This window comes from Suillus bovinus (genome assembly GCF_016758785.1).
Source record: "Suillus bovinus strain UH-Sbo-P2 chromosome Unknown EDB93scaffold_50, whole genome shotgun sequence".
NCBI classification, from domain to species: Eukaryota; Fungi; Basidiomycota; class Agaricomycetes; order Boletales; family Suillaceae; genus Suillus; species Suillus bovinus.
In genome coordinates this window covers 1-23,336 of record NW_024542106.1, presented here as the reverse complement: position 1 = coordinate 23,336, position 23,336 = coordinate 1, and the positions used below count along the sequence as shown (strand labels likewise).

At 43.8% G+C, this 23,336-nt stretch overlaps 7 protein-coding genes across 7 annotated transcripts; 2 read left to right on the top strand and 5 right to left on the bottom strand.

Moving 5' to 3' along the window:
- Window positions 1–11: 11 nt before the first annotated feature.
- Window positions 12–1,393, bottom strand: EDB93DRAFT_675623 (uncharacterized protein). The gene is made up of 4 exons (XM_041457077.1): window positions 1,272–1,393; window positions 607–1,219; window positions 451–556; window positions 12–243 (listed from the first exon to the last, which is right to left on the bottom strand). The coding sequence occupies exons 2-4, from the start codon at window positions 1,210–1,212 to the stop codon at window positions 128–130; spliced, it is 828 nt and encodes a 275-aa protein (XP_041305217.1). The 5' UTR covers window positions 1,213–1,219; window positions 1,272–1,393; the 3' UTR covers window positions 12–127.
- Window positions 1,394–2,259: 866 nt separating this feature from the next.
- EDB93DRAFT_1161384 (uncharacterized protein) lies at window positions 2,260–3,340 on the bottom strand. Its single transcript, XM_041450044.1, has 5 exons — window positions 3,294–3,340; window positions 3,192–3,257; window positions 2,939–3,092; window positions 2,452–2,535; window positions 2,260–2,404 (listed from the first exon to the last, which is right to left on the bottom strand). Exons 2-5 carry the CDS (start codon window positions 3,239–3,241, stop codon window positions 2,279–2,281), a joined length of 414 nt encoding a protein of 137 aa, XP_041305216.1. The 5' UTR covers window positions 3,242–3,257; window positions 3,294–3,340; the 3' UTR covers window positions 2,260–2,278.
- A 2,244-nt stretch (window positions 3,341–5,584) lies between these two features.
- Window positions 5,585–6,206, bottom strand: EDB93DRAFT_1161365 (uncharacterized protein). Its single transcript, XM_041450043.1, has 2 exons — window positions 6,011–6,206; window positions 5,585–5,954 (listed from the first exon to the last, which is right to left on the bottom strand). Exons 1-2 carry the CDS (start codon window positions 6,152–6,154, stop codon window positions 5,739–5,741), a joined length of 360 nt encoding a protein of 119 aa, XP_041305215.1. The 5' UTR covers window positions 6,155–6,206; the 3' UTR covers window positions 5,585–5,738.
- Window positions 6,207–7,324: 1,118 nt separating this feature from the next.
- EDB93DRAFT_1105887 (uncharacterized protein) lies at window positions 7,325–9,689 on the bottom strand (the record flags this gene model as incomplete). The annotated part of the gene is made up of 10 exons (XM_041447553.1): window positions 7,325–7,394; window positions 7,482–7,630; window positions 7,938–8,090; window positions 8,151–8,204; window positions 8,298–8,543; window positions 8,900–9,123; window positions 9,163–9,268; window positions 9,392–9,504; window positions 9,567–9,605; window positions 9,671–9,689. 10 exons carry the CDS (start codon window positions 9,687–9,689, stop codon window positions 7,325–7,327), a joined length of 1,173 nt encoding a protein of 390 aa, XP_041305214.1.
- Window positions 9,690–10,036: 347 nt separating this feature from the next.
- Window positions 10,037–14,212, bottom strand: EDB93DRAFT_1241851 (uncharacterized protein; the record flags this gene model as incomplete). The annotated part of the gene is made up of 8 exons (XM_041451934.1): window positions 10,037–10,400; window positions 11,956–12,019; window positions 12,080–12,176; window positions 12,216–12,605; window positions 12,725–13,490; window positions 13,672–13,689; window positions 13,714–13,955; window positions 13,982–14,212. 8 exons carry the CDS (start codon window positions 14,210–14,212, stop codon window positions 10,037–10,039), a joined length of 2,172 nt encoding a protein of 723 aa, XP_041305213.1.
- A 969-nt stretch (window positions 14,213–15,181) lies between these two features.
- On the top strand, window positions 15,182–15,952 carry EDB93DRAFT_1105885 (uncharacterized protein; the record flags this gene model as incomplete). Its single annotated transcript, XM_041447552.1, has 3 exons — window positions 15,182–15,195; window positions 15,296–15,350; window positions 15,398–15,952. 3 exons carry the CDS (start codon window positions 15,182–15,184, stop codon window positions 15,950–15,952), a joined length of 624 nt encoding a protein of 207 aa, XP_041305212.1.
- Window positions 15,953–16,538: 586 nt separating this feature from the next.
- Window positions 16,539–23,317, top strand: EDB93DRAFT_1105884 (uncharacterized protein; the record flags this gene model as incomplete). The annotated part of the gene is made up of 27 exons (XM_041447551.1): window positions 16,539–16,555; window positions 16,786–16,864; window positions 16,941–16,986; window positions 17,042–17,130; window positions 17,452–17,632; window positions 17,690–17,850; window positions 17,969–18,133; window positions 19,391–19,456; window positions 19,591–19,618; window positions 19,656–19,685; window positions 20,073–20,162; window positions 20,225–20,296; window positions 20,356–20,394; window positions 20,446–20,633; window positions 20,771–20,893; window positions 20,953–21,171; window positions 21,244–21,284; window positions 21,379–21,424; window positions 21,478–21,512; window positions 21,658–21,675; window positions 21,733–21,937; window positions 21,992–22,152; window positions 22,204–22,300; window positions 22,368–22,526; window positions 22,573–22,770; window positions 22,833–23,162; window positions 23,214–23,317. Coding segments are annotated over 27 exons (2,987 nt in total), but the record flags the coding sequence as incomplete, so codon positions are not given.
- Between the last annotated feature and the right edge of the window lie 19 nt (window positions 23,318–23,336).

Below are 23,336 nucleotides of genomic sequence, written 5' to 3'. Positions count from 1 at the left end.
ATAAGCATGTCTATATAGTACTGAAGTACACAGTGAGTGAAGTATCCAATCCAGAAACCTGAAATGTGAAGCGTTTTATCAATGCAGGCACAACGCTGGAGTATTATCACCAAAAATAGATATTGGCTCATGACTCCCCCATAGGACTAATGGGTATCGAGAGTTCTTCCGCAGAGCTAGCAAGCGCATCGTAGAGATAGATGACGCCGAATATGAGGAAGAGGGTTGCACCTCCTAGGGTTACTGCAATGCTGGATCAGTTCTGATGACTACAGACAGGAAAATCGAAGCAAATGAAATAAGCAAGTCAGCAGGTAAAATGCAGCAAGCATAGCAGAATGACATGCGCGCTGTGGAGTAATCATAGACACCAAGCATCGAATAAATGCAAGAGGGTATGATGGTTTTCCGAGGCAAAGGACAATAATTAGGTGGAAATGAATGACTCACCATGCTTGACCGAAATTTTACTCGATACGTAACGCCCTCCCATGACAGCCAGCGCTGTACAACACGTATGGCCAATGACCGTCCCTAGCGTCACGAGATACACATTCTAAAAACACGCTTCGTCAACAGTCTCCGAACCAAAAAAAGAGAGCTCACATCAGCAGCACCTAAAGCAATCGTAGCAATCTGACTCCTGTCCCCCCACTCCCCAAGGAAAGTAAGCACAAAGGACTGCACGAAAACAGGCCCCAGGATAAGACTGCAAAAATTCCTTACGCCTTCCGTGACACCCGAACCCAAATTTTTATGTTTTCTCGTACTTGGAGATGAAGGAACCACTTCCCCCTCCTCAAGCCGTTCAAGCGGAATAATACCTCCCGCCTCAATCTCATCCTCGTCTATCTCCTCTTCCGCCTCTCTCATCTCTTCCTCAACCTTTTCCCTTCCCTTGCCACCCATCTCCCTTGCTTCCATCATCATCTTACTCCCGAAGACCAGGAACAGCACCCCAGCCATAATCTGAGTCCATTTCTTGGGTAAAAGCGTGGGCAGGATGTGACCCAGTGAAGCTGAAAGAATAGACATCACCACAAGGGAACCAAGAGCGCCTAGGAAGACGACGAGGCGAGGATGGCGCATGGAAAGAATGGCGGCGATGAAGAAGGTTTTGTCTCCAATTTCAGAGAGGATGATTGTCATGAAGGAACGGATGAGGGCTTCCACTGAGAAATCGGTGGGAGCGGTGGGTAGTTGTGTTGACATCTTGATTCTTGAAGGGGAATAAGATTAGGTAGTGAATAGGGAGGATGAGGTTTACTTACCGTGTACCAGATAGTAGGTCTGGTCTTGGAACCTTTTGTTTGAGAAGCGTGTGCTGCACGACTATTATGAACGTTTTATATAAAGGCAGGTAATGGCGGTGGGCAATTGAGCCCGCTTTGGGGAACCTTCCCACACTGAAAGTTTGCACCGGCCAGTGGCAGCCTGCCAATTGTGACTCAACTACAAATCATGTCAATATGATAGCGCGCTCGCCTGGTTTGTCAATTTTGATATTCGTTTAATATTGTCCATGCGACAGGTCTGAGTACGCTTCAACAAACCAGCAAAAATCAACCTGATCACAAGTCAACGAGTTCACAACACCCTCCGATACGTCGAACACACTACAAGGATGTATTCAACAACATGACGCGCGCGCGAGGGTTGACCAGGCTCCCAAGACATCGACAGCTATCTGGATGGAACCACATGGATATAACGTGTAGCTGCGAGGAGCCGTCCAGAATATATTTATATTTCAAAGTGGGTGGACATGACTAACGCATTGAATCAGTTCTTCCATTTCTACAGCAAACACGATATCACTGTATACGGCCGCGTCGTCACCGGGCCAAGCTAACGCCCACTAGTTACCAGGGCTTGGCGATAACATTCCGACACGAGTCATTCTGAACACCACATGGAGCACATCCTAGACCACCGCGTCAGAGTATGCTCTGTCCCTCGCAGCAAGACTGAATGACTAAGTAAAGATACATCGCATTTTAGCGTGCAATTGAACCCCCGGATCTTCAGGTGTCCGAATTATTATTAGTCTGGCTATCCACTCACAAATGTATAGTCTGGCCTCGTACCCTCGGATTTGACAACAGAATCACACCTAATATTTTACCCGCTCCAAGCAAGTCCGATGTCCTCGGTCTCACGTCCAACTACAATCATATGTGCGTTCAAACGTGTTGACTCTGCCTACTTGTATTGATCATCATTTTCCGTTGAACTTATTGCCAGCCTCACAACAGTTGCCCCAGTACTGCCAGAACTATTACGTCGTCAACTTTGTTTGAACTTGGGGCCCACGGTAAAGTAGTCCCACAGCTACTTTCATGTCAGTGATCAGATTTCGCTTTAACTCGTTTACCTCTGGAGTCTGAAAACCAGAAGCACGCATCTGCTTCGCTCGTTTGCTTGTGTAGTCGGAAAACCGGAAGCACAAACCTGCTGCTGAGGTGCTAATACGAGGTCGCGGCCTGCACCATTCAACCCTTCGAGCTTGAGTGGTCTAGCTATGCGAAGGTAATCCTAACGTTCCATGTATATCTTTGTGCCTGTGTTCCTGATGTGGGCAAGTGGCATTGTACCTCGATTCAACCAGTACGTCTGATTACATTCTTAGGATTGCCAGAACAAGAATTCGGTTGGCGGTTGCATTTACTACACTCCCTCGTATCGATCATAATTCCCCGTCGAACGCATTGCCAGTCTTACGGCCAGATGAATTTGTAACTCTTGATTGTCCTTATCCTAGCCTTGTGGGTGGATCGAAGATAGTGTTGCATGCGGTCAAACCACTTCGGATTACAGACCCAGGCTCTGTTTACATCAAAACTAACAAGTACCCGAATACTTGATTCACGTTGCGGCATTGCTTCTGTCCATTTCTCAATCAGCAGCCAACTGCATATTATTCCATCAATAACAGCACCAATGAGAAAGCGGAAACATAATTCACCAGTGTGTTTCTACGTGCAAATTTAACGGCCTCTGTGGGGCTAATCTCCATTATGATAGCACATTTGAGCACCATCCGGCTGATGTTACGAGGTCCAAAGGGTGAGTCATCAAGTGTGCAAAGAAAGCTACTCCCACTCACAATTGGAGTGCATTTATCTTTTTTATCTCAGCAGTCAGTGTTCTGTGAGCAAGGCGCTTCCCTTGGCACACACGCACTGACAAACGTTATAAATGTTGTCAGAGCAATAATAACGGTGAGGAAGGCGAAACGCATTGTTTGTGCGAGGTGGTAATCTGCTGAGGTCGAAAAATATCTTTGGGGTGAGGTGGACGGTGGAAAGATGACTTGCTTTTATACTCCCAAAAAATAACGTTTGTTTTAGTGTTTTGGAAGAATGATTTAGGCAGAACCTATCTCTCATGAGAAGCTGATTCCTGCAAGTGTTGCTGTCGACGACCCGGCTTTCCGGCTTGTCCAGCTGGAAGAGATACGAATTTATGATATACGGTCAAATTAAGTCCGCGGCTCCGAGTTCCGTACGCCGCAGCTTTACGCCAGAAACACCTGCGCCAATACTTCCGATTCTCTATCCACCAGTGAACTGCATGTTATTTTATCAACAACAACAGCACCAACAGGAAAGTGGAAACATAGCCCACCAGTCTGTTGCTACGTGCAAATTTACCAGTCAGGCTCCTTAATGACTCGGTGTCCAAAGTCGGGGGTAGCACTGCAACGCATACTTGACTACTCCTGATGCTCACGAGGCCCAAAGGGTGAGTCGTGAAGTGAAAGTGATGCAAAGCAAACTACTCCTGCAAGTCGAATGCAGAATGTCATATCCTGCCAGCAGTCACTGTCCTGGGCGCAACTCTATCCCTCTTTCTGACAAACCGCACTAACAGATATCATAGATGTTGTCAGCACAACAATAACGGCGAGGAAGGAGAAAATCATTGTTTGCGTGAGGTGGTATGAACTGCTGCCATGCTTGAAAAATATCTTTGGGGCGAAGTTGACGGTAGGAAGATGACTTGCTCTTATACTTGCGACAAAATGACGCTCAGAATTCCGTTTGGCATCATGTTTTAGGCAGAAAATATCCCTTCCAGTCACTTCACGAGAGGCTGAGCTAGTAACTCCTGCCTAGCGTTGCCAGCAGAACCGTTACGGCGTCACATGTCTAGGGCCCACGGTGACGTAGCCCCACAGCTACGTTCACGATGGACAAACTTCGCTTCAACTCATTTAGGCTTGAACATGCACTGACAAACATAGAAACTGTCAAAGCAATAACAATGACGGGAAACACATTTTCTGTGCGAGGTGATATGGAATGAGGGGATCTCGGATGATATACATGAAACACTGTAGGATGATGCTTAGTTTTTATATCCTGCATGTGCCTGTGGGCACGATTCTAATCACATTGAAAGAATTGTTTTCAAGTTGCTGCGATATGGCGGTAGAACTTGCAGTGAACTTGCGCATTGAATGACGAAATTGAGAAGCTGGTGCTCATTCTCGTGATTCTCGTCGATACTTCCGATATGTTGGATCCTTGTAATTTTTCTCTCACTTACCCGTTGCTCCCTCATATTGTAGTACCTGCAATTCGCCTATGCCATTAGTAGGCCGATTACCCTGCGCAGAGACAATGAGACATCTTTCGGAATTTGATTCTCATTCTTGGCATGCGTTTGGTCAAAGATACCTAGTATGATCAGCAAAAATGGCGCAGCCTGGTAAGCCATTCCCAGGCATGGCAAGATCCCAGCAAATTTCACCACGGTTAAACACACCTTGCAGACCTCTTCCCCATGCCAGATGGGCACCAGGCGGGTCAAAATCCTTCAGAATTGTGTATTTAAAAAAATATTGAGGCGCCTTGCAATGCCGGTCCTGCTTTGCCAGTCCCAAGCAGGCTGTTCATAACTCGCATGATTCGTACCAGACGAATGGCACGCTGCAATACATTGAATGGAATCTACTAGTGCGAATTTCACGATTATCCAATACAAAACAGCAAAACCACACAGGTGTGACAGAACTGTTCTATACGGGTCCGACGCCATCCGAAAGCAGGACAAAGGGTGCGCTGAGAGCAAAAATGATGGTGCGAGGGAGACATTGTAAGTGCAAGAGAAGTTGTAAGCATGAGAGTAACGTACAGAATGGGCACGAGATGATCGAGTCTGGACAACCTCGTTAGTCATTCAGGTTGCCCTAGGTCTTGCCGTGACTCGTGAGTCGACAATGTCAGTGTTGTTGACAGAACTATTTCGAGGCGGTTCTGCCAAAGCGACACTAGCAGGTCGCAGAAATGAAGGGAAATTTTTGATGGCACACCATGATACATCGATGTGAGACTGCTAGATAGCGAGTCGAAGTCATTTGCCTCCACTTCCACTTACTTGAACTACGTGCATCATTCTCGGCGAGATCTGTTCAACCCGCACCTTACGATGCACCCTGGGAGCGGTCCTGTAGACACGGATGGACGATGGGAAAGATGTGCCACTAGGGATTGGCAGTGGGAAATCAGAGACAAAAAGTTGGGACATGCAGTGACGATACAAGGCAGGGGGATTTCATTTAGCTGGGGCTTGTCAATGGCGTCTAATAGTAAGATCGAGCTCCAACTGTGGCTGTCCAGCTAGCAACCACACGTGACTGGATCGCAAACCGTGACAAGTCCGGTCCGAGTTCTCGCACATTGCACAAATACTTTGAGTCACTTCGAAGTTTGCGGCAAGATGATCGCCTTCATTCATCCAAGAGAGTGCATCAAGGTGGGATATCGACGCACTTTCAACATCAGAAGATTTACTAGTAGGAGCCTCAAAATATCACTACATTTTGCCGACTTCATGAAGTAATATGGCAGAGTCTGCCATTCTGCCAATTGCCACAAGGCCAATTCCTTTCTTCCCCCTACACTATGCATACACGAGTACCATCCCACTGATGTAACGAGGCCCAAAGGGTGAGTTATAAAGTGAAAGTGATGCAAAGCAAACTGCTCTTACTTACAGTGTTAAGGCAGCTCATCGAGTGGAGGTCCTGTGTCAAGCAGCATTCAGCAGGCGTGTTGCAAGGCTGTCCCTCTGCCTGGCACGTGGCATCGACGACAAACGTTATAGATGTTGTCAGCACAACAATAACGGTCAGGAAGGTGAAACGCATTGTTTATGCGAAGTGGTATGAACTATTGACGTGCTCAAAAAATCTCTTTGGAGTGAAGTTGACGGTAGTAATATGACCTGTTCTTATACTCGCGAAAACAATATTTTCGTATCTTGGGCAGAATGCTGTTTGGCATCATGATATAGGCAGAACCTATTCATTCCGGTCACCTCGCGAGAAGCTGAGCTAGTGGTTTCTGCCTAGTACTGCCCAGCAAAACTGTTACGGCGTCGTATGTTCAAACCTTTATTTGAAAGCACGGCCCACAATAACTCAGTTCCACAGCTATTCTCATGTCAATGAACAGACTTCGTTTCAATCCATTTACTTCTGGAGCTGGAAAACAGAACCATGCGTCTACTTCGCTTGTTTGCTTGTGCATTTGGGAAACGGAGACGCAGACCTTCTGTCAGGGTACATGTGCGAGGTCGCGGCCTGCGCTATTTAGCACCTTGGGCTTGAGTGTTTATCCTCAAGCTGGTCTAGCGATACGATGGCAGCCGTAAGGTGCCGTACAGATCTTGGTGCTTGTGTTCCTGATGTGGGCCGGCATTCCGATCCAACTAGTGTGTTGATTCTATAGGATTGTCAAAACAAAGCCTCAATCAACCAAGATACCAGAATTCTCGAAAGTCCGGCGAGTCCACCCACCTTGACTCTCACTGTGGGTAGACATGTTGTACCAGGTTGTGTGAAGGTCGCATTTGACCTGTACTATGATATCATTTTCAACATCATCAGGAAAACCCTCCGATACAAAAGTAGACTAAATATGATGAACTTCGCGAATTTTTTTCTAAGTCATCATAGTTTTGCAAAAATAGATAACTTAGCGGATTAGAAAACCTTTTTTACTGCCCCACGAAGTATTACTCCTGAGCGCTAATCTAGAGATAATTATATGTAATTTCAGAAGGCTTTTATTCAAACTTAAAAAACATTATGAAGACTTATCTCGCACTTGACAGTCGTTGTGTTTGACAGTTCATTCAGGATTTTGTTACAACTTTTTACAAGAACAAATTAAGATTCAATTAAATGAGGCTATCTAAACATTATGAAATGCATATGAAACAAGGAACATTTACTCAGTCACATTATAGCAAGACCATGACAACAAAAGAATTGAAAATCCAACCAAAAAGACAGTATGAGTCCAGAAATCTAGAACTACTCAGAGTCATTGTCCATGCCGGCAAGATTGAGAATAGCCATCACATCATTGTGTGAACCTACATCACTGTTGCCATTTGTGCAGAGTTTGCTTATGAGGGGTGGAGCATGACTCCCATGAGTGATATAGTACATAGTATGGGACTGGACTCACCAGATAGCCTCGAAAGTATCAGCCATCACCCTGTGAAACTTGCCTGGCACATCCTGCCTCAATTTCTCAAGAAATTTCACCTGGAACAAGTAGACCTCGCTGAACTTGGATGGAGATCCACTGGACTTCCAGAATAGCACAGCATACACCTATGTATTTGTTGTCAATACATAAGTATGGTGTTGATTACAGATTGAAAATATACTGAAGTAGTAGTCAATGCGACCATCAGAATCGTTACCTCAGGCCACTGGGCTTTGTTGCTTGTGATCTCCTAGAAGCGATCCAAAACCTTTATGCCAACTGGCTTTGGACCATTGAAGTAGTGTCCTTTCATTAATATGGCAAAATGTCAGCAGAGTAAGGCTTGTTTGCCTGTGGAATGGCAACATTTTTATCCTGCGAGCAGTGCGCAACATGAGAATGTTCCATAGCCTAGAGTGCATAATAACCTACATTGAAATGTTGAGTGTAATGATAAACATGGTTCACAAGCAAATTTTTTTTAGCAGCATCGACACAATCAGGACCAAGACAATAATATGCAGTGATGTGTGCGCAAGCATCGTCCTTTAATTTGCTGCGAAAAAGCAGCACTCGAGCCTTAACCTACATGCAAGGATAAAATCATTGTAGACTTTGAAAGCTGTCACTAAGAAGGTGACATACCAGAGTTGCAAGAGCCATACAATATGAGTTGTCAGTTTTAAGATGGGAGGGACACTGCAGGCATGAGATGCTGTTAAAAGTGCATCTCGGGTGAACAGACCTTTATTCAGTAAGCTCCAGATATCCATTGACAAATGTCAGGTGAACCTTGGCCTCTAATATTGCTCTTTGGACCACACAACAGGTGTCGATGTTTTGGTCCATTAACTTGATCTTTCCAGTATCAGTCCGCACAAGTTTGGGTCCTCCAGTAGTGCGATCATGATCATGAACGTGGTTAGCCTGAGCATTGTAATCTACAAAGTTGCCCTTTGAAGAGTTGCAGTGTTCATCTGAGGTTAGTCCACCATGACGGTCCTCTTCTGATGGACTATCATCTGCCCAGATGGGTGTCTACAGTGCATAACATAACATGACACATAGCAATCACAGGGGAACTCCTCACTTACCTCATGTACTCATTTTTTATCACATGCAGAGTGAGGTTTTGGCTTCTGAGGGGCCACCGTTAAGCATGGAGATAGAGAATTGTGATGATGCATGATGAATGAACTTGCCCTAGTAGGAGCTCTTAGGCTTGGTTGAGCAGATGAAAATGGAAATAGTTTGACCATTTGTGACAACTTTGAGGCAGCCATGTTGGTTGCGTCAATGGAAAGTCGAGCTGTTTGGCCTTCGAGACAAATGTTGGTATCTGAGGAGGTTGCAGTCAGTTAGTGCTATGAACAGGAACAACTGGTATTTTATACCTCAGCTGACAACGACTTTACAATACAGTTATCTGACTCATCTTCAATTGGCTCCAGGTCTGCATCAGTGCCAGCATCTGCCTCATCACCACTTAGTTGAAAATCGGAGGCATCCTTGGGCTTATCTGCAAAAAATTCATTGTCGATGGAAGGCATGTTGAATTCTTCCTCAGGCTGGACATCGACATCACTGGATTTTGCATGCAATTCGGGCACTGCTGGTACTATAGGGCCAGTACATGCCAGCATGTCATTATGCTCACCTCTGAGTTGGCGCTTCTTAGTACTACCCCTCACATTGCTAACTTTGCCTTCTATATGTCCCTCACCAATGACTGACCATTTGGATGTTTTATCTTCTGGAATCTTCTGAAATAATGGGTAAAATAGATTGATTGGGTTTATGAAATGATCTGAGCGCTTACACATACCTCAACGTGTTTTAGGTGACACAGAGATTCCTGGGGCACGAGAACCAGCAGTGATGCCTACCATCCCGTGCCCGGTGGAAGATGTGTGATTCTTCTTTTTTGCAGGTGCTCTCTTGGCTGGCTCTTCTGCAGCCTGAGTGGGGCGCTCACATTTTCTTTTTGTAGTATTCCAGACTAGGTGGCAAAGTGCGGTAAGTGCGATACAAGCTTCAGAATAGACCAACTATTTTACTGACCTGCATTTTTTAAAGCTTTTGCCTTTGCATTCCAAACACCTGCAATGTGCATTCATGGCTTTAAGCACAATATCTGAACTCGGACATGGTGAGTAAGTACTCACTCCGGACAGTGTTGCTCATGGTGCAGATTTGGACTTGAATAGTAAATGAAGGTGCAGAAATCTAGTGCGAGGCAATGAGCCCATGGCTGGCACTACATATTTATATATATTAATACCAGCAACTTGGGACTTAGACTAATGTTGTACATGTTCCAAAACAGGGACATATTTTTTGAGTCTTGTTTTGGGTTAGTTCCCCAGGGTGAAGCGTTCAGGCTGATTTGAAATTAACAAGAATTACATATAGTAGAGGTGGTTGGATTTAAGGGCCTTGCGCACCAAGCTCAGGCTCGAGTAAGTACTGAATAAGCTCCTACGACAACAAAACAGCAGTCACAATGAATAGTATGATAAGTAATTAGCACATTATCTAAGAGTCACAAAAGTATGTCTATCAATGTAGCAGTTGACAAAGAAGGTGTGACATTCTTCGAGAACAGCATGACTTGTCCAGTTCCGTGGTGCAACAGCTCCAAACTTTGGGATGAGATGGATACTGCGTACAATATTTGAAATGGGAATGATACTTGCAACTCTCTCCCCAGACTTGATGAAACAACTAATTTTGTACATGCCATGCCTTGGATCCGGCATTACAGGGAATGGAGTAGACCATTCAACATATGCGAGGTGCTTGGGAGGTTGGTGTGTGGGAGGGAATAACAGCTGAGCTGTTGCTGCTGGAATTGAGAAAATGACATGAATTTGACCAACACATACTAGATGTCCACTAGAGTCTGCACATTTTTGGGAAAACATCTATTACTCCACATCGCACAAACATAAAAAATTAATTCTTTGACAGTTTGATAGGCTGACATCAAAAGTATAACACCTGCTAGTTGTTTTTTTTTCAAAACTCGACATGTTGAGTCCAGCGGAGAGTTACCACACAGAAAAGTGCATTTTCCCTAGAGTTTGCGCACTTGGTCACACTATGTCACACATCTGCTGCAATGCCTTTTCACACTCCGCAATGCACCGTTCGTACAGTGTGTGTTGTTGAAGTCGTGCGCTGCGCACTTAGAGGCAATGAAACAATCTGTATGAAGCAGCGAAAGCATGCAATTAATATTATTGAACTGATTATGTGACCGTAAAATATAAAGTATATATCTTGACTAGACTTCGAGTAACTAATGTGAATAATAAGGTGAACTCGGGTGAGTGTGTGCAGGCATATGATAATTGTGATGGGGAATGGTATGATAGTGTGTATTGCTAGGTCCATGATGTAAATTATGCTGGGGAGGGAATGGGTGATGCTGAGGAAGTAAAGTATGTGCAACTTGAATGCCAGAATAAACAGTCGAGGGGGGATCAGGCATTGACAGCACGGAAACATAATGCGGAGTAGTGGACGAGGATGACACTGGTAAGTCCGTCGAACGTTGCAAATCATTGAGTCAACGATGGATTGCAGGCCACTAGACTTGAAGTGACTCTGCTGGTGCAGTGTTTTCATCAACCACAGTTGTATGCATGTGTTTCTGCCCACGAGGGAGACAGCCATAAAGGCCGATGAATTTTTGATCGTCCTTCAGCTGTGGGTGCCCGTCAAGCTGCACTTGAATCAAGGAGACACGTTCAGGATTGTTTCGAGCGCCATCAAGAGAAATTCCCAGAGCTTGTGTGAGTTCGAGAAGATCAGCTTTTGTTTGGTGTGTTACCGGCTTGCTGATCTTCCCAAAGCTTTGCACAGGCCTTCTGGACTTTTTCTTCTTGGGCCTCGCACTGCTGTTTGGACTTGACCATGCACCTGTTGGGGTGGGCTCAGACTTCAATTTGGCATTGGTGTTTTTGTGCCGCATTTTGGCATGGCGGAGTTTCGACTTACACAGTCTCAATGTAACACTTTGGATAGATTGTCATGTCTGGGGCATATTTCTTTTATTGTAGATAATCCTGACAAGCATGTGGCCCCGGAAAAATTTGTTTTAGTATTTCCTCATTGTGTACAATCATTGTACCATATTTCAGAATTTTACATGGTGATCTGACCTTGAGAGTGAGCCTTGTATGCACAAAATAGCCTCCAGTACCAATAAGTTGGCCATCACATGAGATCCACTTCAATTTTTTTCAAACAAAAAACATAGCACTATGTATTATGTTGGGTAGAACCTAGATCCAACATACATAAGGATTCCGTGCAGAATTGCATGTGCTAGAGTCAATGCACGGACTCTTGGGACACACAGACTCATGGGACTATCTAGTAAGCCTGTGATAACATTGTCACTGACTTGAAATAACACAAATTTGACATAACTGTACCTTTAAACCCAATGGCACCAGTACCATCATCAATAAGTGCTGTATCAAAATGTGCTGGTGCCATGTTGTTCACTCAGAGAGCAGTGCGATGTGGTTTAGCATGTATGCTATCCACCATAACAAGTGGGTCACCATGTCCTTGAGCATTGGTCGATGTCCACTTTATCTTGTGATAGATGAGGACAGATTGGCATGGTAGATGGATACCTGCAGCAAGGTTTTCAAGGTGCTGCCGAGTCATAGCATTATCAGGATTCTGTTGTTAAACGATGTACCAAGCAAATGCCTCTCTAAAGTTAGTTGCGCCATAGTCTGTGATCAATTTTTGAATCCATACTGCTTTAGCACTCGGATGCTTGGTTATTTTTTGCATGCAGTTAAAGTGTAGGTCAGGTGGATGTGCTTGACGAGGAGCATGATCTCCATCAAGACACCACTTTATGTACTGCTCATGACAAAAAATCTTTTCCTTCCGCTCCAGCCATTGTGTCATCTGAGTAAATTTGTTCTTGTGATTAGTTGCACTATATGTGTCCTTAGCAAGATCAATATGTAGCCATTCTGTATACTCCATATTGTAGTTGTCTGTCATTCCAAAAATCTGAATCATAGATCCATGATGACACACTGCATGAAGCTTTGGAAGGTTGAAGTTGTTCTGGATTCCAAGGTCAACTTGTCATGAAAGAGAGTGAGAGCTTTGTCCAATAAGAGTAATATTTTAGAGCTATGGCATGGGTACTGCGTGAGGTAAAGAAAGTCGAGAAGCCCATGTACAGCTTTTAGGGGGTGAGATGAAGCAAGATTTTCAGGAAGTCGGATGTCAATGATGATGCCAAGGAGGAAGCAACATATTTGACTATGCTCAGTGCCACTGAGGCGAGTGAGACTGGTGATACCCTTCATGAACAATTGAACATGGTGATTTGGAGGCAACCAACAACATTGTGCATTAACCTCTGCTGCTCTACATGCTTGTGCCAGCCATCCAAGTAAATGTTTGATAAGACCTTGATATAGCTGATGTAGTACGTCAGGTGTGATTGCCTGATAGATATTTGTGTAAGGCAGGTCCTCCCAGAACGGGTGGATAATCAGTTTGATTGCAGCTGCATGACATGCCTGTACAAATGCCAAATCACCTTCATCAATCATGGCAAGAGCATCCAACACAGTGTGAAGATCATGTATATTAAATGGTGCCATATTGCTTTCAAATTTGTCAGTGGGGATATCGCACTTGGGGCACTCCATTGCTTTTACCCCAGTAGCAAGTAATTGCTCAAGATAGTTGCTAACAAAACATGCGAACAAAGGATGACAACGACAACATACACCATCACCACTGCTCATCACAAGCCCATCATTACCAGCAGTGTTGAGAGGGGCCAGTATATGACTCATACATGCATGGTAGAGGTTTGTGATGGTATGATGTCTTGAGGCTTTATTGGTGATATGTTCAAGGTGGGTAGTTGGTAGATACACTAGGAGGATATGAGCACGACACAATGGTTTTTGGCGAATTTCTTTTGAGATGTTACTGATGGTGAGGTAGACAGAGTATGCAGATTTATTTCAGAATAATGTAACCTGCATTTTGTCGCTTGATATGATAATAGGGATAATTGTAGCACCTAAACATCACTGATCAAGCACTTTCTTAAAATTTTATATCAATACTGTAAGGCCAGCATTAAGTTTATAATACTGTGCTTACCTACATATCCCACCACCACTTGCTGGTGTGCATATCATGGAATAACTATATAGTCTGATCTTTATCGGCATAGTGACGCTCTGGTGAAAACACAAGAAAATCAGCAAAGTCAGGGTCACTATACAAAGCTTTGATGTATTCAATGATGTCTCTGTAAAAGACATCAAATGCTTCACCAGTGACAATAATTTGTTCATGCAAGAACTTTGGTCGACCAGGGAGGTCCTTGTCGATTATCTTATTTAACTCTTTTGAATTCTTGTATGAAAGGCCAAAGTATTCGCTAAGCTAAATATATTTGCACTGGTACGTACCCCATCAATTTCGAGCAAGTCAGTGAGAGCTGTTGAACTTGCACTGTGTAGCTTCACCCATTTAGCAATGTCCCAGTCTATCTGGGAGGCAAAGGGAGCATACACATTGGCAGTGCTGCCAGCATCAATACCATATGCAGTATTTGCACCATGTGTAGGCTGTCCAGATATCAGTTTGCCTGCCCAGGCATCTGGATATGGAACAATACCAAAACTCTCCTTGTCTTGCATGACATGTTGCTCTATCTGTGGACAAACTTCTTGATCATCTAACAGTACTTCAGCATCAGCATCATCATCATTGTTACCTTGTTTGGCAGGCTTACATCTCTGATCATGGCCAGTGTCTGGTATAGGAGGCTCCCATTCTTCATCGCAAGTGCCCTCTTCCTCATCACTGAAATCATTCTTATCATCTGACCACTCTAGATCACCTTCCTCGTATGTACTGAAAAAATTGCCCTCAAAAACAGGGCCTTGATTAACCTCCTCTATAGGAATCAGTAATGATGGTGGGTGTACAGGTGTGGGACTTTTCTGGGCATTGGTATACCCACGGGAAGCAGCAAGGACAGCCATGCAAGGTGGTTGTCTAGTCTTGGCTAAATGCTGGCTATATCCTGTAGCTGAAAAAAATTCAAGACATCCAGGGCAGCTGACCATTTTGTCTGCAGTGCTTTCAGTGGTCCGTGTGTTAATATCACTCCTTTCAAGTGGGTATTTCTCATTAAATTATTTTGAGGCTCTGCTGATATGAATATCCCATAATAGTAACACCTGAGCTCCAGTCTCCCAGCTAATCTTCTCTCCACATATATGTAGGATGTCTGTTTTAAACTTACTCTGTTCTTCATTCCGTCTACAACCCAGCAGCCCTCTCTTGTCCTCTGACTTAAGCAGTTTTCCAATGTCGTCTTCTCCTGACTCTTCGAGTATGTCTGAGACAACTCTCTGTAACTCTAGTCTCAGAACAGGTTTCTCTCCTGGCAAGATGGACACAGACCTACATACCTCCCCTCTGAGTCCAAGTCCTATCCCACATAGCCCTTCTGATGACATAGGCAGTTTATTCTTAATACCTGGCTCTTCTCCCCTACCTGCTTGTATAGGTCGACATGAATCCATGCACAATAAAAGCCCTAGAAAGTATCATCCAACATACAATAGTTAAGCGGGAGTAAGCCCCCCGCAAAAAGGGCTATGTCTGACATAGGGTCTATGACCCCAAAGGACAATAATATATATATATATATATTTAAAAAAAATATCATCCATACCTGCCTGGTCCAACTCTGTTGGAGCTCTGTTATTCAGCTCGGTTTATGGGCCAAGGGTCCAACTAGAATTTTTATTAGAAGCAATCCACAAGGTATGCTATTATTAGAACTTTCATACACTCATAACTCATGTTTTCAGCTTGATAAACAGCTAGAGGGTGGTCTCTCACAAATGAAATCTTCTACACTATACAAAGGATACAAATCTCAGCTTGCAACCCATGAGGCTGCACATCAATGTGTCCTGCTAACAACATGGGAGATCGAAGCAGTTGAGCATCAACATACATTCCTCACTGCCATTCATGCTGAACATGTAGAGCAGTTTGGAGGAGCAGAGAAAGAGTTGCAATGCTACACAAGGATCTTTTCTCAGTGTAGCCTTGCAAACACTGCTGAGGACAAGGACTATATCCAAGCCATCTATGAAGATGAATGCCAAGCCCTTCATGTCATCAATGCCCAGGCTGACCAGGTTGTGAAGCTCCTGAGTAAGCGAATCAAAGATACTTTCTTGGCACACAGCGGAGGATTTCTGCTGTACCCTAGTGGAATTCCCTGCTTTGGTGAGGTCGATGATAGGGGACCTACAGATACAGATGACTCAGATGGATCGGATGATGGGATATGCATGTCGGATCCAAACCTCAATGATTTGGGTAGAGATTTAGGCCATGAAGAGTTAGATGGCTGAAGAAAGTTTGCTCCATGTGGTATGTGAAATCCTTGTATATGTTTAGTTTTACTACACTGATAAACCCAAGCAGATACAATTTGTTTCTTCCCTCCATGCCGGACCATGAAGCCCTTCTTGAAATCCTCGTGTTATGATCAATGAATTTGATTATTGACTGTAATTCAAACTCTCAACTATTAAACTTCACATTTTGCCTATAGTAGCTACACGTGTTGTACTAGGGACTTTTGCCATGTATCACTTTTCCGTCGACTACCACCACCCACTGGCCAGTCCTCTGAGTTCAGAATGAATGTTTGATTTCACACTGATCTATGGCTGTTACATGCCTGCATCCCATTGATGTGCCTATATTTATTGACGTCCCAAATTTGTTGATGTCCTAAATTTGTTGATGTCCCAAATTTGTCGACATCCCACATTTGCTCCCATATTTTAAAACCTCTGCTCAAGTGCATGCCCAAACTTGATCCGTTCACATAATTCAGTTTTCACCCCAATAGTTGTTCTCCTTCTATCACTTTATGTGACCACTGTTGACCATTGATTAGCTGATTTGGTTTGAAATAGTATCATCACAATCATGTATCGTGACATGTGGTAAGTATGAATAATCACCATTCAATTCAGTTTTCGATTTCACAGATAGGCTAACAATCTGCAGTTCCTATTACATCTTCTGCACAATACTAATTGCCTGCCTCGAGGAGCACATGATTTATTGGTTTGTGCAAGTTTGTTTTGTTAGTACTACTTCTTGTGCTCGCGCTTATTCTGCTCTCAGTAACCTCCACCTTCCCCTTGCTTTGTACTTTCAGCATTATATGCAGCCGTTGGAAGACCAGTTGGATTCAGGGCCCCCAATTTCATATCATGATGGAGTCGCAAGAGCTGATTTTTGCACTGGTGGTTAGTCCTTCAGCCAATGTCATCTACTAGGTCACTGACCAATCAAACAGGGTCTCATTATGATGATCCACTACAGGAATTTCTCAATGTAACTGAACCATCAGACTACCCTCATGCACCAGGTATGTCACTGCTTGCTATTGCATTTTCAGCTGCTAACTTAAAAATCACTCCCAGACCCTGGGCAATCGTCTAGCTCCAGTGGACCATCTACTGGTGATGCCAGTAGCAGTGTTCATCTACTTCCTCAATTACAGGAATTCAATGTCTTTTATCCCTTACCATTTCCCCAGTCACTTGCAGGACCATCTCGTCCTGAGAGATTCCTGTGCAGTCGACCATCCTCCTCTGTACCCTATTTCATACCTGAACCAAGAGCTATGATGCACCATCAACCACCACCTCCTGCAACAAGTCCCTGTAATACTTCACAGCTGGTGATGATGACCACAGCTGCTGTCACACTGTGACCTGCTAATGACTCCATTGTTCCTGCCATTGTCACCCCACACCCTACCATCATCTCTGTCACCCCTATCATCATCTCTGTCACCCCTACCATAATCTCTGTCACCCCTACCATCCAGCAACCTCCAGTTATCATTAATGTCTCCTGTCAGATCAAGAAGCAAATCATAGATCGTGCAAAACAAAAAATCCCATGGTTTCTTCTCACATCATCTGCAATGGCCGCCACTGATATTGAGAAGACCCAACTAGTTTCTCAAGTGATTTCAGAGTCAACCCCAGCTATCCCTGGTATGAGCAGTGAGTCTTCACCTATAGATGTTGTCAAATTGATTTCTAACTTGATTGATTTCTTAGTTACAGTATGCGTGTCAGACAATCAATGCCAGCAGGTGATGGCTGCGTGGACTGCCACCTTCAAGAAGCTCCTGAACATCATGTGGACTTGCCTTACTGTCGGTTATACCATCTATCTGCCAATTGACTCTAGTTTGACACCAGAACAATTCTGCTGTCATGTAATTTCTGCATTGATTGACAATGTTCTTAACCCTCTCGCATTTATGCACAAATATACAGTCGATGCCATATGTTCAATTTTCTTTTTATATTTTATTAATTGATCTTGTTTTTTAGAACGGAAATGTAACGATATTGGATGGCGTCCTTGACCATCCCTTCATCCTCAATATTGTTATTCACATCATATGGTGTAGCGACCTTGGCCTTGCCAAATTCATTGACAATCCACAAGAACAACTCAATTACACTATTGCTGTTGCTGGTGCCATTACCAAGTTGGTGTTGCGCAAACAACTAGGGAACTGCACAGGTACAGGTAACCTGCACGGGTCACGGGTATGGGTACCACTGGGGTACGGGTACAGGTCTGAGGTCATGATACCCCTACCCCTACCTGTACCTGCGCTGTGGGTATCAGTCACAATGGGCGCCAAACGGATGCCAAACAGGTGCTAGTAAAATTCAACTATGTAAATACAAAACTATACAGCTGCCAACTGTCAAACTCTAAAGACAAATATAAGACAGGTCTCACACATATCAGATCTCCATGGGTAAGTTCTATTCAATCTAGGTTTTTTCTAGTTTCTACTGACAGTTAATATCCTTATACTAGTGTTACATCCCCAACACAAGCTATTATACTTCAAGGCAGCAGACTGGGAAGACAACTGGATCCAAACTGCAGAGCAACTTGTGCGCGAGGAATTCAAACATTCATACCTGTCCCTTGATGCCGACTCTGATTTGGAGTGTGAGGCGGATGTCTTGGAGTCAAATGGTAATATATTGATGGTATTTTTCTTTTTTGCTTTTTACTCAGCATTTGTACTGACTCAATCTTAGAGTGACAACATTTTTGACAACCTCCCCACACTTGCAGTCCCCAAACCTACTAACTCGGGCTCCAAACTCGACTGTTACCTTAGTACGGACGTGGAACATGTCACCAACCCTATCGCTTGGTGGCAAGAATGTCACAAATCATTCCCCCACCTGTCGTGCATGGCCATTGATTATCTAACTATCCCTGGTATGTGGCATTATTATGTTTAATGCCTTGTAAGCTTATATTGCCTATAGCTACTTCTGTAGACGTTGAACGTCTCTTCAGTCGTGGGCATCTTGTCCTGTCACATGTCAGAAATCGTTTATCGGTGCAGTTGACACATGTGCTGCTTTGTATCAGCTTATGGAACGAGTTAGGCCTGGTCAAATCTGAGGATATCATTCATGTGTCTAAGCTCCCAGATGTCATTGGTGAAGAGGAAGCAATGAATGAGGGTTGGGACAGAGTCCAAGTAGATTAGTATTACATTTGTTGTTACAATTTATTACAATGCTCTTCGTAGTGACCCACAGGTAATACCCCAGGTCCGTTTGGCTGATACCCGCAAGCAAACCCATACCCGCACCACGGGTATGGGTATATCTCCGGGTATGGGTACAGGTCCAACTGCGCACACCCACAGGTTTACCCGTGCAGTTCCCTATGAACAACTGTCTCATCCACCAGTCATCCTTCTGTTCACGCAGCTTGATGGGAAGGATGATTTCGATGGTATTGTCCATCACATTGGTAATCTCAGCAATGTGCAGAAGGTAATGTTTCGTAATTACAAATCTTACATTGCAATTGTTGGGAGATCGCAGCAGTGATCTACCAGTGTGTTAGCTCAATTGGACTTTGTGATAAACCCAGCACTAGACTTCTAGCAGATACCATACATACTTAGAATTGTAGTCAATTTCATGATGCACCATGTATGTCTTACTTGAACTTTGCACGTTCTCAAAGCAGCACCCCAACTCAGCAAAGGCAATGACAGTCGTGAGTTCAGCAAACATGTCGGAGATGTTTTATGAGCATCATAATGGTCACGTGTTATAATGTACCTTTAAATTATTTTGACCTGATTTCAATCTCATTACGATGCCTTCATAATGGTCACATGTTACAATGTACCTTGGAATTATTTTGACCTGATTTTGAGCTCATTACGATGCCCGTAGGCAGAGTTTCAATGTCATTCTGATGCAACTGATGCTCATCAATTATGCCTTTAAAAATAGACCATCACCATCAACTCGCTCCTTACTCGTCTTCTACTCGTCTTCTATCGTCATCAAAACACACCGATGCCTAAGTCAAAACAACGCACATCAGACCTCGTGACGTGCGATTGATGTGGAGCAGTTGTTCGCGCATGTGGATTAGTATCCCATACGAAGTCTTGCGCAAAGAAAGAACAGGAGCGGCTAGAAGACGAGGAGTTCGCTGATATAGTTCGGAAAGCTGAAAAGAAAGGTCAGTGGTCAATTCACTCATCTGATGCGCTTGATATTTTATAGTTGATAATTGTTTTACAGAACTTAGAAGGCAGTGTCGTAAAGTGCACAATAACTTACAATGTTTTGAGAACACACTGTCAGCTGCTACAGGTGAGCGGTTATGTTTTGATTATGTTTCTGCTCTTTTAATGTTTCTCATTGTAATATAGTGAATGCCACCGCGATCTGGGCAACAGAATCAGACATAGGTAATTCAAAACATTTTGATTGATATCATCCTTAAACTGATTAAAACACAGTGCCAGATCATCAAGGGTCATCACCTTCACGGTACCCACCAATGGACCATGACACAACATTACCCAACTTCAATGAGCCTGATTCTGGTCCCATCGACAACGAGCCTGATCCTGGTCCCAGCGAGCCCACTCACCAGCTCGATGACATCCAAGTTGAATATCATCCCCATAGCCAACTCCCTCCCAGTGTACATCATTTCTCTGAGTTCTCCCGCAGCCGCCCAACGGAAGCTTATGTGCCCCATAACAACTCACCATGGGAACCCTTCCACACACGACTCAATTTTGATATTTTGAGATTGCTCCTGAAGCTGCGATGACAAAGGAACAGACTAATCGTCTTCTCAGTCTCATACACCAATCTGCTAGCGGCAAAGATGCATTCACGTTGCAAAATCATGATGAAGTCCGTTCCCTCTGGGATCTAGCTTCGCAATGCTATACCAGAGTAAGCATTGTCTCATGTACTACTACTAACAATATAATAAACTTATCATTAGTGCATAGTTTCAGTGTGACAATGTATCTGTTCCCTTCGAAAAAGAGGTATATGAGTTTGACATGCACTACCGCCCTCTTTGGGACTGGGCGCTTGACTTGTTGCAAGACAGACATCTCGCACCTCACTTTGTGTTTGATGCTCAACGTCTCTCAAAATTTGATGGAGAAAAGTTTGTACGTTTCATCAATGAACCATGGACTGCCGATGCATTTTGGAATGTGCAAGTATGTTCCAATGCTTTATTTGTTATCTATCCTTTTAAATTAATGATATCCCTCCGAATGTTTGTAACTTAGTCACACCTTCCCCCGGATGCCAAACCATTGGCGTTCATCCTGTACGCAGACAAAAATAAACTATCATCATTTGGGAGTCAAAGGCTATCCGATTATCGCTCACATTGCGAACCTTCTGGTTCATATTCGTAACAGTAACACTACAGTAGGAGGCGGCCGTGTTGTTGGTTGGCTGCCCATTGTCGGTGCATCACACTGATTCAGTTAGTGGTATTACTAATTGTATTGATTAAGATCGGCGAAAATCAGGAACACACGAAGAAGAAGAAGTACGTGGACTTCAAAAATGCTGTCTGACATGCATCAGTTTTACCAGCTGCTCGCTTCGGTTGCGAAGCACTCAAACACAGGCTTTTGGTTTGAATGCAGAGACGAAATCCAATGATGTCTCTGGCCCCTGGTTTTGATCTTGAGTGCCGATTATGAAGAACAGTAAGTCACAATATTGGTTCTAGTACTACTCTACTGCGAGGCTCATTAAAATCGTAGATGCGTCATGGCGTTGATACGGGGACTTAAGGGGAAATTCCTGTGTCCAATTTGTTTGGTTCCACAAGATCAACAGTCTGTTCTCAGTACCTACGAGCTACGCACAAGCCGCCAATCTGAAGACATACTTCGTACTGCAAGATCCATGCCTTCTGAGAAGGAAAAGGAGGATCATTTGAAGGCCTTCTCGCTCCGAAATGTTCAGGTATGCCCTTTCCACTTTGTTATCTATTAATACTGACAAACTCGCTGATTCAAGAACGTCTTCTTGAGAATTCTTTACACAGACGTTCATCACGCTCTTTCTTTCGACCGCTTGCATACAAACGAGGAAGGATTATGGGGTGACCATCTGTGGAAGGAGACAAAATTTTGGATTTTGGATCTTGGGCGGGAAGCCACTGTCAAACTCAAGCAAAAGTATGTATTGTGACTATAATACATTAATGCTAGTGCTGACTCACTTCTCAGTTTTGACGCACTTCCACGATGGCCTAATCTGACACATTTTTCATCTGTCATGGCAGTGGATTTCACTGATGGTACTGTTCTCAGGGATCTGTCAAAGGTTTGTCTATACATCATACACGATTTTAGGTACTAAAATAACTTAGATAATTATCTTTGCAGCACAGGATATTCTTTCTTCGTCCCACTGCAAACTGGGACACTTACTTCTTTGCTGCATTCACTACTACATTGAGTTCGATGTCTATGCCTCATTCGAAGTCCACACGGAAGAGACAATTACAGCTGGAAGGTTGGCGCTGCAAAAGTTCTCAGAAATTATGGATGTAAGTTGCTATTTGTTCAGATGATGACTGTCTGACATTTTACTAGGAATACATTACTGAATCGCAGCCTGAAACGATGAAGAATTGGAATTTTCCAAAGAAGCATTTAATCTTGCACGTATTCAATGATATTTTGGCCAAAGGCGTGACCCGCAACTACAGTACCAAGCCCAATGAAAAAATGCACGGCTCTCTTCGAAAAATCTACCTTCAACGCCCAAATTTCAAGAATGTTGCTTCTCAGGTGAGTCACTTCTAACTATATTGTCATGTGGATTCAGCCTAATGATAGCTTTATTGTTGCAGATCCTTCGCTATGATGAATGGCTTCTGACCTTGATGTCTATGCGCATCGAACTTGATGAACTTGACAAGTATAATCAAGGAGACACTCTCGACCCCAAGACCAATGAAACTCTGCCTGATGCTGGAAACCCCAAATCTACTACTGTCCATGCACATTTAGGTTCGAGGCAAGGCAATTACTCCTTTTCCGATATCATGCACTCGCATGGAACTGATAGGGCCTTCACCGACTTTCGGATGAAGCTTAACGGCTTCCTGAACGGTTTTCTACCACTAAATGATATTCCATTACCAGATGGAAGGCGCATTCACCTGCGTGCGGAGGATGTGGTATGCTAATTTCCTTCAATTCAATTGATAAGACTGATACTTTTTTACCAGGTAACGGAGTTTCAGTTTTTGCACATTCATTATGAATCACTAGTCGACTGGCGCATGCACCGAGACTTACTTCGGTGCAACCCGAAGTTCTATGGATCGCCAAGGTACGACTGTGTCTTGGTG